The sequence below is a fragment of the Malus domestica genome, chromosome 16 (assembly GCF_042453785.1).
Source record: "Malus domestica chromosome 16, GDT2T_hap1".
Classification (NCBI taxonomy): domain Eukaryota; kingdom Viridiplantae; phylum Streptophyta; class Magnoliopsida; order Rosales; family Rosaceae; genus Malus; species Malus domestica.
In genome coordinates, this window is record NC_091676.1 from 7255983 (window position 1) to 7274000 (window position 18018).

The following is an 18018-nucleotide window of genomic DNA, read 5'->3' on the forward strand; positions in this document are numbered from 1 at the left end:
CTGCCTGATCCAAAGTTCTGCTAAATCGGCGCTGGAGGTGGCATAGTAGACTGCTAAGACCTCTGCTGACTCTGGGGACATTGAGCAGCCCTATGTCCCATGTGTCCACAAGTGTAGCAACCACCACCACTTCTCCTACACTTTCCATGATGTCTGAAATTACAACGGCGGCACAACGAAGCACCTGAACCACCAGCACCACCAAAGTCTCTCTGCCTCTAAAACCTGGGTCCACGAGTAAATCTTCCACCTCTCTTCGGGCCTGTGACACTAAATCCTCCGCTGGAAGAACTCGAGCTCGCTCCACTTCTCTTGAAATTTTGTGTCTTGCGGGGTCCCTGAGTGGAGATACCTTTACCCCTGTCATCTTTCCTCTGATTATCATTCTTATCTTCATTTTCCTCACTATCACTATGAAGATTTTCGGAATCCTCCATCCAAACCAAAATCTCAGAAAACTCATGATAAGTGGTACAAGGAATCGCACTAGCAAACGTTCGCCATTTCCTCTTAGTTCCCTGCTTAAAACGGCGAAGTATCTCTACCTGATTACCAGCTGTATCAGGATCATAGCGGGATAAGTCTGTAAACTTCCTATAATACTCATGCGCCGACATATTCTTTTGCTTCAATTGAGTGAACTCCTGCTTCTTACGATCAATGTACTCCGGAGGAACAAATCTTTTCTTAAAATTCTCTTTGAATACTTCCCAATCAGCTGCCGCTTCAGGTGACATAAACTGAGTTTGATTTACCCACCAAGCTGCTGGCTCTCGTCCTAAAAACCAAGTGGTGGTCTCAACCCATCTACTAGCAGGAAGATTCCCTTGACTCTGCATCACCTGAAAAGTCTTCTCAATATGGTCTAACCATTTTTCTGCCCATTCATGACCTTTATTACCCATAAAGCGGTCTAATTTCAGATTATACATAGTCTCCAGGGGTGTCATCTGAGGAAGAGGAGGACGGATTGCATTCTGAAATGCATGGGCCATCGCTTCCCCTAATTGAGTTATGTCAGGGAAAGTAGGCTCAGAAGCACGACGTGATTCCTTACGATGCAGCATAGTTCTAACAGAAGACACCAAAAGATCATTAGAGCATTAACAATTTATATAGGACTGCAACCTAGGCTCTGATACCAAACTGACACACCCCGATCCTAGAATCAAGGCGTGCTAGCCGTCATGTGAGCATGACTTAACCAAAAGTGCGATGCGGAAGCAAAAGATAAAAGAATTACGAAGGAATAAAATCCATCTACTAGCAATAATAACCAACTAGCATACTAGAGTGAGTTTAAATGTGAAACACATATGTTCAGAGTATAAGTACTAGGTGCAGTCAAGTAGGACTATAACTAAATTACAACACCCGAAGGTGAGTCCTACATTTATGTGGTATGTCAGTACGTCGTGGGAATCCTTGTGGGCCACCAACACTGCTAACTACAACCTGGAGGGGCGCAAAACAAGATTGAGTGGGTCAGTAAAACAAAACTTTTCGAAAACATTTCATTTAATAACATTTCTAACCCCTCATTGTAAAACCTGTATACTTTCCCAGAAAATAACATAATATGCATATAATTCTTCAAATATCTCAAATCACCAATCTTTATCGAAAACCAGAAAGTATACCATGCTATAAACTTCAACAACAGAATAAGAATACATCAATATAACAGGTGAAATAATGAATCGATCGGAGACCCTGCAGCTGTCCTGTATGGTTAATTCTATAGCTCAATATCCAATCCAACCAGAGTCACCACTGTGACCTGTACGGCGCTACTCTGCACATAAACCGGAACTACCTAAAGTAGTCTGTACGATAATAATGGTGTAAGAATACGCTCTAGTGCTTCTCTCATCAACAGCTGTATAATAATCTAAGATCACCTATAAGTCGGAACCACCTTTAATGGTTTGTACAACATGTCGGAACTCTCTAATGGTTTATACGACATGCACCTACTTGGATCCAAGGTGAGCGTGTGGTGCGAGGTGAATAATATAAGCATTAACACCAGAGGTGCAGGTTATGAGCTCTCAACACAATTCACATCATTAATAAATCATATGAACAATATAACTCACCTGATACTCACATGTGCGTCCACAACACCATTTAACATATATATATGCAACAATTACTAATTCATATATTTTATATATATGTATGCATGGCATTTTAAAACATACTTTCATATAAATTCAATTTCTGGGAAAAATCAGTAGTATATAGGTATAAACAGAAAATAACTGCCCACTCACTGGTATGTCGCAGGGCCCATGACGCCCTTGAACGTGCTCGTCCTCAGGATAGGTCTCACCTATATGCGAAACAACTATAAAAACGTTATTTAAAGCATACAACCAACAATACGTAATAACTTCTCATATGATGCTTAATTTGGGTATATGAATATACCACAGTGACCTACTCGATGTCACGGACGTTGAGGTATTTTTAGAAAAAATTTCCAACACGGCATGCACCCCCACGCACCGGGAGGGGCACGGACCCACGCGCGTCATCTTCTTCCTCCAGTCGTCGGACTGGTTTCTCCGGCGCCGAAAAACTGGAGATTTTTCAATCTCCTTGTTGTCCGTGAATTCTTAACCATTTGTTACAAACTTTACATCAAAATGAAGCCCTAAGCATGTAGAATCACGTTATACTACTTTAAGGCTAAAAAACATATGAAATCTCACCGAAGAAAATCCAAGAAAACCGGCCAACTTCGAACCCTACGATCCCAACGTCCAAAACCTTCAAACTAAGTACTCCGAGCTTCCTTGGGACCTCACTATGCTCCCTGTAAGCTTAGAATTCCTTGAAATTCAACATTTCACGTGTGCATGAACAGTGACATCAAACTGGGGTTTGGATTTCACGTGATTTCGAGGGTTTCCAGTTCTAAAACTAGTACCAATCGACTCAGGAGGTTGCAAGGATGAAAGAACTCACCTTTTTGACATTCATCCGTGAAGATTTGAGGGTTTTGGTCCTCGTCCGTACAAGTTCGAGAGAGAGAGAGAGGAAGAGAACTGCGAGGGAGGAGAGAGAGAGAGGGCTTGTCCCATGTGTGTGTGGTCCACCCAAAACAATCACAATCCAATTCCTTTAGGTCCCTAACCACACAATTTCATACCATTTAATCTACTTAATTAAATTTTCCAAGAACTTAGGAAAGTATACATTTATTCAAATAACATGTCACACGTACCTTAATAGCCTTTAAGGGCAATTCCGTCATTTCACATCCACGATAAATAAATTTCGGGACGGGCTGTGACATTACTACAAAATCTTACATTCTACTTAATAGAACCATAGAATGAACTCTAAGAGTTTGTTGAATCTATTGTTTTGACGGTATAGGAAGTCTACGAAACTAATTTCAACGATCCAACCGTCAAACTTGTTTGAATATAGTATGATATCGCATATGCCAAAATTTACCAAAAACAAACTTTCAAGGATTAGGTAACATGATGAAAGGTTCGATGGTTACAAACGTATCATCACGATTTAACGGATATATCACTTTTAATTTTGATAATTTTTTGCAAGGACTTTAATCGAGGGTAAAATCATACACTGAATCGACATGATCATCAAATTCGATGATCTTTTAATGGTTTGAAAATAAATAAATGATTAGGGAAATTTTGAGTTTTTAGTCCTTGCAAGGCAAAATTGGTAAATTTCGTTCGGCCAACTTACACATTTCGTCAAGCCATATTTATAAATTTGACGGGCAAACTTTCAAATTTCTCTCACTTTTTTTTTTTCCAAAAACATCAAATTTTCCTCTAGATTAAAGGGTTTGCCTAACGAAACAATGTAAAATTTGTTGGGCAAAGGTATTTTCCCACCATTTTATGTCACCAAAAAATTAAACTAGGCAGATATTACTGTATAATCTTTCCTCGACAAACTGGTTAGGAAATGTTTTGTAATTTTTTTTTATATAATGTCACATTAGAAATTTTTAGGAAATTTTTTAACAATTAATTTTTTTTAGGAAATATTTTATATATTAGAAAATTTAAGAAAATTTTTAGAAATATGAAAATGTTATAGGAATTATTTATTTTTTAGGAATCATAGAATTTTTAGAATATTTTTTTTTTAATTTTGTAGAAATTTATGAGATAATGTTAGATTAGAAATTTTTAGGAAATATTAGAAATTTTAGGAATTATTTATTTTTTAGGAATATCATAATTTTATAATTTTTTTGTGGCTTTTTTTTTTAAATAATGGCATTTAACAAAATTTTAAAAAATTCAGTGATTTATTAGAATTAATTTAAATATTTTGTAAATTAGTGTTTCTTTATTGTGATTATTTTTACACAAATGTCACCCCGGTAGATCACCAGCGGTTGTTGCTTTGCGTCCGGTTCGAGTCAAAACGATCATGAGACAGAGATGGCAGATATTCCACCGGCGGAGACCAACAGAACCTAGGTGGCCAACGAGTCGGTGGTTGGGCCCGTTACATCAGCTTTCCTCGTTTGGGAGCCCTGATATGCCTGGTGAATGCACAACCAAAAGGGGCACGGCACTGTGCTAACCTCAGCCCCCGTTGGTGAAGCCACATAAGCTAATGCAAATTAGGCGACAATGCGCCTGGCAAGAGACGGAGAACTCGTAGTCGAATTTGGGAAGAAAGTGAAAATGAGAGGGATCTGTTTCTTCCAACTCAGTTTCAAATGCAAACAAATAGCTTCTTGAAAAACCAAAAATCCCCAAATTATTCAACCCATATCTCCAGAAAACTAGAAAGTCTTTTTCTAGATGGGTAAGTATGTCGTTAAAATTCCAATAAAAGTGAATGGAAAATAGCCCCTAAAACTCCATTTTGATTTTTGATATCACTTTGTTCCCTGTAACTCAACATTCGTCTTATTTCCTGAAACTCAAAATTCGTCCACTTTGATATGTTGACTCTCTCTTTTCTCTAAAACTTGTAAGTTGCATCCGAAAACATATATGAGACCCAACGTCCAATAAGACTATGCCATATATGCAATAGATTTGATTATAAAATATTTATGCGTTAACATTTAACAATCAGCGATTATTAAGTTTAAAAGAAATTGAAGAGAAGAAAAAAAAATTGATTAGTCTGGCGCACCCAAATCAAACCACATAAGAAATTAATAGAGCTAAGGCAATGTGTGGTGAATTTTGAGTTTTAAAATATGGCTTTCAAGTTTCAGATGCCCAAATGGGATCAAAATCAAGAATTCAAATGACACCTCCCCTCACTAGTCCAATTCCTCTAAAATCAAGAATTCCTCATGTGGACCCACTCATCCAATTATCAATAACCACATCATTTTGTTTAAAAATTTGCAAACTAAATGATGTGTTACTAACAATAAATAAGCATGTTAATCAACCGCAATAATCCAATTATCAATAACCGCATCATTTGATTTACAAAATTTAATTTCCCTAACATTACTCTTTTAGTAAACACGAATAACCCATAATCGAAATCACACTCCGACTTTTTATTTTGTTTTCGAACACGGAAACACGTCATCAATGATAAAGGTGGGTAGAGTTAGGACCAAATTATATACCTATACTAAAAGTCGGTGGGAAAAACACTGTTCATTAACAGTGCCCTGCCGGTTATGCCCCTAATCTAACGCACAGTTTTTTGGCTTCTTCAAGATGCTACATGAATTGGCGATTTTGCCCATGCCACATGCGTTTTGGGGTTTTTCGCACGTGCTCTCCCCGTGTGCGTCGTTTTTGGTGGGGAAGGTGCTCGAAGGCTTTTCCATTTTCTTCCGTTGCTTTTCCCTTTTCTTCCTCTCTGTTTATGTAACAACCTGTCCCGATTTTATCATAACGAAGGGGGCATTTTCGTGAAATTTCAACTTGGGCTAGATCTTTTTCTTTTAAAATTGGTTTTTGGGTCTTAATTGGTGAGCCTAAGGGCTGGTTTAGTATTGATGTGCTTTGAAAAAAAACTGATTCTGCTCTACTGTGAGAATAAGCTCATTTTTTCTACTTCATATTTTCAGTTTATTTTTTTGTCCATCCAAAACTGTGAAAATAAGTTGTTTTTAAGTGTTTACCAAACACCTTTTTGAGCTCAGCTTTTTTTTATACCCATTTTTTTATAAAAGAACCTCATTACCAAACCAGTACTAAAGGGCCCATCCCCTGATTTGTGTCCCCCGGTCTATCTCTTTCTTCTCCCTCAGTCTCCCTTATCTCTCCCTCTTGACTCCCTGTAACTCTCTCCTTCCCTCTTCCCCGAAAACACACATACGCACACAACAACCATCACCACCACACTTGGACAGTGATCTTGAAAACCCAAAGCTAAGGGAGTGCTCTACCGTGGCAGTCACGATGCTTAATCACCCGACGAACTCCTATGACTTTCGAGGATTTTTCGACGTAGGTAAGCTTCGAGACTCTTTTGATCTTCCTTCCTCATAGTCTACATTACTTGCTTGGTGATTAAAATGGCTTTGGTGAAGGTTTTAGCACGAAAAACAACTCGAGGGGCATTTTCCAGAAATCTAGAAATTCCAGGCCGTGGTCATTTGGGCATTTTTCAAGCCATTTTCCCACCAACTTCGGCCACCCCTCGGTCTCCACTTGGTATGAATCTCTTATCCACATTCCTAGCTACATTTTTGCTTTTGAATCACTCAATTTGGTTACGTATCAAAGAAGTTACGAAGCTTTGAAAATTCTCCAAACTTTCAGCCAAAAACCCCATTTTCCAACAACCACCGCCCCCTTTCGAGACGTTTTCCGGCCAAACTACGATGAGTTGGCTGGCCTGCAGGGTATCAATCTCTTCACCTCGTCGAGTACTACAACTTTCATGTTTAGATCACTTGATTTGGATGAGTAACCAAGAAGTTATGAGCATTTAAAATGATACCCAGAAACCGGCCAATTCATAAGCCTGAAAATGGGTCAACCCGACCCAAGTCCTTTGAAACTAGCCCAAAACCCACGGGCCTCCAGCCCAACCCGTGACCCTTTTAAGCCCAAACCCAACTATTTAACCTAGGCCATTTTATCAACCCAACTCCCTAACACATTAACCCAGAAACCCAAAACCCTTTAAGCCTTAACCTAGCCCAAGAACCCTTTAGGCCCAACCCTTTTAAAAACCTAACCCAAACCCTTTTAACCTAGGGCCTTAACCACTAAACTCTTTAATCTTTCAAAACCCTAAACCTTAACCGGCCCAAACCCTTTTATGGGGAATATTCCGTTGGAGATATTCTCTAGAATATTTTTTCTGTTGACTTTTACGAAATTTATCGGGGACCTTTCTTAAGATAATTCGACGTCTTGAATCTGTTTTTGACGTCTGTTTTCCCAAATGCAATTGTTATAATATAATTTTATTAATTAGACCCTTTATGTGCTTAGGGGTAATTATTTATGATGATTCCGTGTTCGCTAGTTTGCTTGGCTTTTTTGCGGCTAAATATCTGTGAGCGGACCCCTTCTAAAAATGCATGTTTTAACAGTAGAAATGCACACACGATTTAATGATTACGTTTTATGAGATAACATGCTTATTGAGGCTAGTTTGAATTATTACTATTTTTCTTATAATCCATGTTCTTTATAGGATATTTGATGGATGATGATATAATATTTAGAACATATTTCGAACACTTCTTAGTATAGATGATGGATGACTTTATACTATGAAGTTGCCTTTCAAATAAATGTATGTTCAATGGTTTTGTACTTACCTAGTGGTCCCTATTCTGCTACGGGACGAGGGATAGATTCCGTCCCGGGCGACGGTTATGGTGTTGGCATAGGGCCTGAAGGGTTTTTCCTTTGTCAATTAGCCCCGGGACGGGGAGTTGACACGGAGCCTGAGGGTGATTTTCCCCTGACAATTTGGGAAATATCGAGATCGGGACGTGTCAGTTTCTGTGTTTTGTTTTTTATAATTTTTTTAGTGTTTGCTGTGCCACAAACCATGTGGCCTAATATAACTCCCATTTTTTAAATAATTTGTTTGTCCCGTCATTAATTTTTTAATTATTATTTTATCCCTCTCTGTCCCAAAACGTGAAGGAATCACGCTGACCAAATCGTGAGCATCAAAGATTGATTATTTTTTTTTGTTCTTCAGTATAAAAAATAAAAATAAAAATAAAAAACCTTCAATTTTTTAAATTTTTTAAATTTTTTCTAATTTTCTGTTCATGGGTTTTTTTTTCTTCCAGGAATTCAACAATCCCAGAGGTTGATAACCACCGAGAAGAAAAGTTCTAGATAGATCTGATGGTGAGCTTCATCAAATTCATTTTTTTTCCTTCATATTTTTCCCTTTTTAAAGGAGAAATTAGTAATATTGGAATTTTTTGGCTGTTGATGCCTATATAAAGGAATTTTGATCTGCAGCTTGATTTGGAGAAGATTGATTTTATGAATTTTTACTGTTTGTTTTGTTAATTGCAGATTTATAGTGTTTGATTGATTTCGGTGAGGGTGAGTTGTTAAGTTTTCCTTTATTTGTGCATGATATTTTATGAATGATTGCATGCTCTATATCTAATTTCACTAACTCTTTGGGTGTATTTTTCATAGTGGTTGTTCATCTGTTTTTTCTGTTATCAGTGCTTACCACCTGTTTGAGAAAAGGTATTAAATTGGCCTTTTTTTAGATTATTGATATGTTTTGAATGTTTTTTGGTTTGTCATGTGTGTAAGAATGTGAAATAAACTATCTAAGGTAGTCAATTTCAAAATAGCAGTAGCAGCTACAGGAACTACAACAGTAGCAGCTGCAGGGATTCTAGATGGATGAAGAGGAGTGGGGTTATATTGAAGCCAGACCCGTAAGCAATTTACTCATATATACTGTATATATTGTATGGAATAAGAGATGTTAATTTTGATAGAATTTTTGTTCATTTTTTGTTTTGGTATTGTATTTACACAAAAGCGCATATGTTCTGTTGTTCAAGCCATATGGCCAACCACTCTCTAGCATCAAAGTGGACCAGTGAGTATTACCAAACTATATCAAATCAAATAATATGAACAACTCATCTTCTTTTCAACGTATTTTTCCGACATTTTTTTCATGTATCAATGATTATTGTTCCAAAATGGGGGTAAGGCTAGCCGACATTCACCTCTCCCAGACCCTGCGTAAAGCGGGAGCCTTGTGCACTGGGTACGACCTTTTTTTTTATCAATGATTATTGTTCCAAAATTTGCACCCAAGAAACTAAATATGTTACAAAAACAGATCTTTTATGTGTTGTAAGTTCAGCAAATACTTCAAACTCAGTTTTCTCTTTTGGGGTTTTATTAATTTTTATGAATTTAAATTTCTTTTGGTCTTTTATTTGCAGTGGCTCTCAAACTTTCAGCCTTAAAAGCCATTAAATAAGGAAAGCTAAAACTAGGACTTAAGAGGTAATTAGAATTAAACTACCCAATTTTTAATCAATAACTAATTTTTCTAATGAAAAATACCATCATGCATATATTGGTTATAGAGGCTCTTTTCTATTTATTTTTTATTTCGTGGATTGTAAACACTAGAAAGCTAAGCCTCTTAACAAAGCTTCCCTGAGACACATTTTTTAGAAGGTAAAAAGAGAGGGATACTTTAAGTTCTGTTTCTTTTGTGAGTTCTTTTAAAATTTAAGGTTGTGTGAATTGCAAATGTCAATAATCATGCGGAATCATGAAGCATTGCTCATCTAATTGTGGAATTTAGAATCTAATCTTGAGGTTGTAATTATGACAGTTAAAGTGAAACAAATGTGGTCCAACATTGATCCAAAACATGACTTGCTGGTTTACCACTTTTGTAATTTCGATAATCTTGCAAAGAATTTCTCTGAGATTTTTATAGTGCTTTCTTTGTTTTGGTGGGTAAGAGAAAGGAAGAGTATTTTCCTTGTTACCAACAGTTCAACATAGTAACTAATACTATGCATATATTCGCCAGTGAAAATACTTTCCATTTTTAACTTATCCTTGGGTAGGAAATTTTGATGAATTTATGTTCAGGCGATTGGAGCTGAATATGGAGAAGGTTTTGAGAGTTTTGGACATGTTGGACCTCTCAAGGTTGATGTGGTGTAATTTATGGAGTTATATGTATGGTAGTGATTGTTTTATATGCTCTGTCGAAATTAATTTACTGATTATGCTATGACTAACTACTGTTAATTTTTACTGTGAGTAGGATTTTTTGGAAGACAAACTGCAACAAGATTTTCTTAAACGAATACGATATGTCATCAAACTAGATGAAGCTTATGGTCTTATATTCTCTTTTGACAATGTTGTGGTAAGTTTCTATACCACTCATTAGTTATGTGTTTCAGGTTCTGATGGCTAGAAATGAAAATGTAATGAACTGTGGAACATTGTATTTATGACATCTTACCGATCAAGAAAAAGATTTAAATTTGCAATTATTAAAAGAGATCTAATTGCGTAACAGTTACTTCCCGGCAAGGGTTTTCTATTTTTCCGACGACTATTCTCATTTTTTTTTTAGAGTTGCATGTAATAATTTATGGTCAATGTGATCCCATATCTATTTAATTAATTATATTCTTAAATCATGTAGGAAGACTAGCAAGTAGCAATGATACTGCTTTCTAAATAGTTACTCTTCTTATCGCAGACCAATCCATTGAGATAATAACACTGCATGTAACATTCTTTCGAAGAAATCCATATGTCGATATTGGTAAGTATCGTTTTTCTATTTGTTCTTTATGATATATTTGTTCACATTGTGGTATTTTGACTAACATTTTGTTATTATAAAGGAATTAGCTTCATTTTTCAGAACTGGATATTTCCAATTTGGTGGATGTACTTTATTAAGACATTTGAACACAATTGACCATCTATGCACAGTTTTCAAATTATAGTTTCTGTTTTGGGATTTTTTTATCAAACCTCTTGGGACTTCGTGGTAAAATTTAGTGTTCCTCCCTTTTGGCTGATAGAATTAGGCTCAAGCTTTATTGCCTTCAGATTATATTTAGTCATGTTAGAAGTTAAATTGCAAAGACATATGATAAACTGTAATTAATATTTTGTTTGTTTTCTTTGGTTTAGGTTTGAACTAAAAGAAACTAAGAAATGAATGATGCACATTCGCAGTGATATAGAACGCTTACATTGCAACTTCAGCTATACAACTTTTGCCATCCCAATTGATCGACGGGTATATAACTTTCTGTTTACACCCTACCAAACAGTGTGTTCTCCTATTTTTCATCCAGCTTTTATCTAATATACATTTGAAATTGCTGAAAAAGGTAACCATACTATATTCTTACTTCTTTACAGTATAATTCCATTGTCATATAAATTTATTACATGTGTTACAATATTTTATTTCCTTGCCTAGGGTGCCTTCTTATCAATCAACAGTATTGGAGAAAAACTTTGAGCGATGCAGTAAACAACATTTGTCGTATTTTGTCAATTAATAATAATTCTGCAATTTTTGGTGTCTGTTGCGTAGATTTTCATATGTAAATGGTTTAAATCTTTTATGGCATAGACTTTACATCTTTGAAACATAAACCTTCTTACCATTTTATTAATCCTGCAACAACGCGCGGGTAGAACTTTCTAGTTGGTGTCTAAAATATGGTGCCGTGGATCTTTCCCACAGTAACGATACTAAATTTTCCATCTAACTCTACCATACTGCCATTTAAATTTGAATCTCCAAACTAATTTGTATTTCGCCAAAGATCTACGATACGTCATTTTGGCTGGTAATTTAAAGTTGTAACATCTAAAATTAGAATTGCCAGTGATCTTATGTTCGATTATTGTTAAAGGCGAATTTGAACTATATTGCTAGTCTAGTGAGGCTTAACCCACTTCATTTCCTTCTTGGTACAGATAATATCGTTTGTAAAAAAATTCAGAATTTGGGCTGTAAATTAAGTATGCTTGGGCCACTTATTAGTGGGCAGATAACCCTATAAATGTTTATTGGGCCCAATATCAAAGATATTTTTGTATGAAAATGTATGTTACTAATCCAAATGTGTTGTGGTTGGCATTCAAGACTAAACTTTAACAGTCACTTAGTACTACGGTTTAGTGTATTCCTCTTCATTTGTAAGTGATGGGTCTTAAGTTCGATTCACGCCAAAGATGAATTTGAATCATTAATGTTAATATCGTTTGTTCAACTAAAAAAAAAATATTTAACAATAAGTCAGATTACTAGAGTTTAGTGGTAGACGAGAATTCATTAATGTTAATATCGTTTGTTCAACAAAAAAAAATTATTTAACAAGAAGTCAGATTACTGAAGTTTAGTGGTAGACTTGAATAAATCGCTGTATACTCTCCCTTGTACTAAAAAAACTGACGCTCCCTATGCTTGTTGACTAAAAGAAGAAAAAAGGGCGAGAATCTTTCATCTTTTGTAAGACGATACAAGTGAGCCATACCAAAGAGTTTTTATGTCAAAGACAGAACAAAGTCTCCTTATTAGATTTGTAATTTGTTTGTGATGGGTAAAACGGCCTCCAGCATTGAACATCAGGATATGGACGAGTTTCGGTCCCTGGTTTAACATGAAAATCACTACTAATCTGCCAGAGTATATGATCCAAGCTCCGAGGTAATGAAAATCGGATTGTTGTATAATGTGGTTAACTTGATATGTGGTCGATTTTATTGACATTATTGATATTTTGATTTGATTATTGATATGATTGTCAATATATCGTCAATAAAAAGTACAGTTGATTAACTGCACTAAAAAAATGACGTAATAAAAGCACAGCCTTTTCACTGCAGAAATAATTGTTCAGAATTCATAGTGTCAATATTGTTTGATTGACAAATCACACATTTCAATAAGATGGGAGTTAAAATACACCGAACCTTTTCTAAGTGATCGGCACAATCCACCGCAGACTTGCGAAGCAGTTCGGCAGACAAGAGCCGGATATAATTCTGATTGTTCTGATGAGTTATATCACAACTACCTTTTAGTTGTAAAGGTCCTTATTACCAAGCTCGAATGTTCCTTTGTTGAAAAAAAAAGAAAAGAAAAGACGAGAGAGATCTCTCATCTTTTGTAAGAAGATACAGATGAACCCCACCACATAGTTTTATCTAAAAGGCTAGAAAATCAAACAAAATCTCATCTTTGGATTTCTTAGTGATGGGGTTTGCTCGATTTTTAGGTCCCCAGTCCCAAAATTACAAGAAGTTTTCTTTTACGCTATGGTTAACTATATTTTTTTTAAATATAGATATGTCGTTGATATTTTCGATATTTTTACTACTTTCTACCTTACCATTGTTGATACGCAGTCGATATTATTTTTGATACGTCATCGATAATGTGGTTTTCTACTCCACAAGTAATTGATCAGAAGAGTCCACATTGTTACATTTACAAGTCACAAATTGCAACAAGGTGTTTCGTTTCTAAGAGCCATAAGATTATTATTACATTTTTTGGTATCAGATGGTTCTGTTCTACTTTTCCTTTTGAGTGTGCTTGTTTCTCACTCCCTCAGTACCAAAAAACTAGAAGAGACGGATGGCTGAAGACCCTTTTAACTGTGCTTTCTAAGATGCTACTTCCATACAGCCAGTACTTTACTAATAAACACATTTCTTACTGTTCTGATGATCCACTTTGCGTCGTATTCCATATTAATCGCCTCTTCGAGATTACTAATTAAGAACAAAGTGCAAAAGGAGAAGGCTTTGAATTTGATTCTGGTGTACTCAAAATATCGTAAACAGCAACCTTTTTAAAAAGCACTCTCTACAAACAAACAGTGTGAGAAACTGAATTGTTTTTGTCCTGCAAAATTAAGTTGGTGCATTCCCTGGTTTTATGTGTTTGCATAAATCGGATGAGCTCACAGTAGTTTACTCATGCACTGCTGGTCCGTTGGTTCACTACAACTTTCACCATGGACTCGCTCGGAAGTGACTCTGTGTCATCTTTGTCAGAAGAAGTCCTGATCAAGAAGCTACTTCTTAGCCATGATCCTGACGGTTGCCATTTTGATTCTGAGCTCTTGCTTTGTGCAGTGGAGAAAATCATGATTTGCACGGCTGCATCCGAAGTAATTGCTCATTTCTAACACATGTCACTTTAGCATTTTTTTTTCCCTTTTTCAACGCAAAATATAAATGGTATAGGAAATGCTGCTTATCTACGTAAGATTGTTCCTATACATTTGAATTTATTTTTGTGTTTCTTTGTAATTCTAAAACTTATGAACTCTCGAGCACTTGTGAGTAACATCATGATCTTCTATTCCAAGCTTTTCATATCATCAAACACTTACTTTCAGGTTCTTGATGAAGACCTTGATGCCAATGAAAAAATTATTGTAAGCGACATAGAAGAACTCGAAACACTAGAAGCTCTCGGAATATTTAAATCAGAAACCTTTTGTAAGATTTCGCATGAGGTAATTCACCTTCTCTCTCTCTCTCTCTCTCTCTCTCTCTCTCTCTCTCTCATTGATCTTCGTGCAGATGCATTAATTCGATCAATTTGTTAAAATGGCAGATACTTTGCAAGTGCTCTGATGAAGAAAACCTACACAGAAGGACAATGATTTTGTTTGATTTGCTGGGAAAATATAGATGGGGTGAAAAAGTGGTATTAGTGCTTACATCTTTTGTAGCAAGTTATGGCGAATTCAGGCTCCTAATGCAGCTAAACTCTAGTATTCCCTTGGCAATATCAGTTGCAATGCTTAAGCAATTGCCGACTGACGTGAGCCCTTTGAAGCCTCAATTTAACGCCTTGAGTTTGTTAGTTGATGCAATGGTGGATGTAACCAAGTGTATCATCAAGTTTGAAAAACTTCCACTTTCGCGTGTGGAGTTGGACGATGAGACAAAGGCTGTTGCAAAGTCCCAAATCTATATCGCTGTTTACTGGATCATTCGAGGCATCTTGAAATGCTTTTCTCAAATCACAGATTCAACAGCCTTGAAATCTGACCAGGTTCATATTCCTTCCCTTTGATTAGCGTATTAAAATATGATGAACTTCTGTTGAGTATTGTTCATAAGAATTTTTGTTAAACTGCTTTAATTTGTGTTCCAAATTACCTTCAAGTAACCTGAAATACTGATTTGTAATTAACCACCAATGAATTTTCCATAAATTGATTTAATGGTGAAGGAATTGTTTCTAATTGAAGATTTCAGATTCAACCATAATTGCAACATGGGAGCTCGTAAGTTTGGCGTATCAGCTGCGCAGCATTTACGATCACCTCAGACAGCAGGTTGAAGTGTGCCATCACCAAACAGGTTACAAGTCGACGTTTAGAGGATGAATTTGAAAACTTTTTATTTTGTTTATGATCCATGCATTGAGCATAATATTGAAGCAATTGGTATGTATTCTTGACACTTTCGGCATAACTTGCAGAGACAAAGCTGTATCATAAGCTGCTGAATATCTTCAAGGAGACCCAAGTGGACAACCAAGAGGTGCTTAGCTTGCTTTTTGCCTTTAGAGATGACTTTCCACTCAAGCAATGCCCCTCACAAGCAAAGGCAGGTTTAAAATCCCATGCTGATCAGTGTCACAAAGTATCTTCTAAATACTCCAATTACAAAGATTCCATCACACATAAAAACATTAATATTGTGCTAATTTTACACTTAATCTTTGGTACTTATTTACTGTTAGCGCGTATTACCTGATCGCCTTCATTTCGACAAAACTGCAAATCTAGGGTGCCAGAGTGTAAACTAAATTTAAACTTTTTACAGAGATAAGTTGCTACTGTTTTACCAACTCACTAGGGTTTGTTCACAGCTTGGTGTCTCTGATCTGAAGAGCAAGGTAGTCATACTCTTGATCTCAAGGCCAGAGCTTCTTTCGATAGAGGAGTCACTCTTTCTGGTTCAGCAAACACATAATCATCCTCACAACAAAGATGTAGAGGCCAGTTATGCAATTGTATGGGTTCCCATTCCAGTTTCCAGTACTTGGACCAATGCTGAAATGGAAAATTTTGAATACTTATCAAATTCTTTGCCTTGGTACTCTATAAGGCAACCCTGGCTTCTTAACTCAGCAGTGGTGCCATTCATAAAAGAAGCATGGTACTGCAAAAGTGAGCCGGTTTTGGTTGTGTTGAATTCGCAGGGAACAGTCACAAACCCTAATGCAATTGACATGCTGTTTATCTGGGGTGCTAGAGCGTATCCTTTTTCAGCATCAAGAGAGAAAGAACTTTGGCAAGAGCAGAATTGGACATTGCATTTTTTGATTGATGAAATTGACCCCCTGCTGACTAAGCGGGTATGAGTATTTACTTTGTAAAATGAATCCTCTCTTATACTTCAGTAATCATTATTTTCTTTTCGGGTGCTTAAGGTCGTGAGTTTGCATTGTTTTCAGGTGGAAGAAGGCAGAAATATTTGCATCTATGGAAGTAACAGCATAGATTGGATTGTAGAATTCACTGCTAAGATGGAGATTATTAAAAGCGCAGGAGTGCAGCTTGAGATGGTGTATGTTGGCAAGAGGAACTCAACCCCGCTTGTGAAGGACATTTTAGCTAATGTAAGATATAAAAAATTGAGCAGCGCACTGCCTTCCATGAAAACGCATTTCTTCTGGCTTCGGTTGGAAAGTATAAGAAGATCAAAACTCCGGCTAGGCAAGCCGGAGAACTACACTGACAATGTTTTAGATGAGGTGTCAGCATTGCTAGATATCGATAACAATGACGAAAATTGGGCAGTCATAGGGAGAGGATCTAATTCGATTGATATAATAAGACTTGAAGGACCAAAGATCATGGAATGCTTAGACTTGTTTCCTAGTTGGGGAGGAAATTTGGCTGAGTTAGGATTTTTTGGTGCACTTAGACATGCCCTTGCACCACCTATTCTTCCTAGGCCTTGTGGTCATGATTTTACTCACCCTAGTAAAGAACAAGGTGAAGGAGTGATAGTTTGTGGCAAGTGTAAGCACCCCATGAAGAAGTTTGTTATGTATAAATGATGTGATTGCTCAAATTGAAATAGTACTATTTGCCTTTATCTGAAAAATCCTGGAGCTATTAAAAACTTCAAACGAAATTTGAAAAAGAAATGATTACGCAAACCCATTTTCTCATTTGCATACTCTCGTTATTTTATTTTCATCTCCTAATTTTTTTTATTTGTTCAATTCAAGTATGTGTAAAAATAGGGGAAAAAGGGGAGCATTTTTGCTCTTCACCATAAATTATGGTGTATGCTTACCACCCTATTTATTACAGTTATATGAGTTTGAATTTTGAGATTCGTGTAGTGGATAGACACAAATCTCAAAATTCAAATACATCTAACGGTGATAAATAGGATGGTGAGTATTAACATCACTTGGGCAGATTGAAAGGTTAATTCAATCCTAACCCAACCATCATAACTCGGATTTGGATTCGAGTTTGATTCCAAATCCGAGTTTGATTTCACTCAGGTTCATCGAATTTGAATTTAATTGGATTCGAGTTTATATGTGTTGAGTTCGAGTCGTCAAACTTTAGAATTGGAAAAATTGTGTGAAGAAATGAAAAGTATGATCACCAGACGCCATGGCATTGGCAGCACCAAGAAGCAACCGTGGCAATACCCTTATTCCATCATCCATCATCCATTTTGACCATAAATATTGGAACCCTGAGCGGTTTCAATCCTCACAGGTTGTACTTATTCTTTAGCAACCATCTTATTTCTTGAATTTACAATATTGATTGTGGCTGAAATAACGATTATAATTAAAAATAAGAATAAAGTTAGTGACGCATAAGGCTTGAGACTACAAATTTGGACCGACTCATAAAAATCCTTAATTCATATATAGCTTAAATAATAATAGGAAGGCTGCTGGCTGTTGGTTGTTGGATATTGGACTTGGTGTAATATGTGCATAAGTTTGATTTGAGCTAGAATCAGGTAGATTGATCAATTAGGTTGGGTTAGGTATGGGTAG

The 18018-nt window shown here is 36.3% G+C and overlaps 1 protein-coding gene and 1 long non-coding RNA gene across 5 annotated transcripts; both read left to right on the forward strand.

Moving 5' to 3' along the window:
• The first annotated feature begins 6194 nt into the window (after positions 1–6194).
• Positions 6195–11525, forward strand: LOC108169751 (uncharacterized). Of its 3 annotated transcripts, XR_011577139.1 has the most exons (10): positions 6195–6441; positions 6521–6644; positions 8252–8312; positions 8487–8516; positions 8616–8669; positions 8783–8866; positions 10234–10338; positions 10681–10746; positions 11124–11326; positions 11419–11525. It is a non-coding gene; the product is annotated as an uncharacterized lncRNA (long non-coding RNA). The 3 variants fall into 3 exon arrangements; XR_011577138.1 differs by lacking the exons at positions 6195–6441; positions 6521–6644 and adding an exon at positions 8061–8118 and having other exon boundaries at positions 8780–8866; XR_011577137.1 differs by lacking the exons at positions 6195–6441; positions 6521–6644 and adding an exon at positions 8061–8118.
• Positions 11526–13834: 2309 nt separating this feature from the next.
• LOC103403330 (protein SIEVE ELEMENT OCCLUSION C) lies at positions 13835–17093 on the forward strand. 2 transcript variants are annotated; one of them, XM_070815067.1, is made up of 7 exons: positions 13835–14128; positions 14360–14479; positions 14581–15024; positions 15224–15335; positions 15457–15518; positions 15850–16338; positions 16438–17093. In XM_070815067.1, exons 1-7 carry the CDS (start codon positions 13973–13975, stop codon positions 17044–17046), a joined length of 1992 nt encoding a protein of 663 aa, XP_070671168.1. In that variant the 5' UTR covers positions 13835–13972; the 3' UTR covers positions 17047–17093. The 2 variants fall into 2 exon arrangements, with proteins under 2 accessions (XP_070671168.1, XP_070671167.1); XM_070815066.1 differs by having other exon boundaries at positions 13836–14128; positions 15457–15584.
• The last annotated feature ends 925 nt before the right edge of the window (positions 17094–18018 follow it).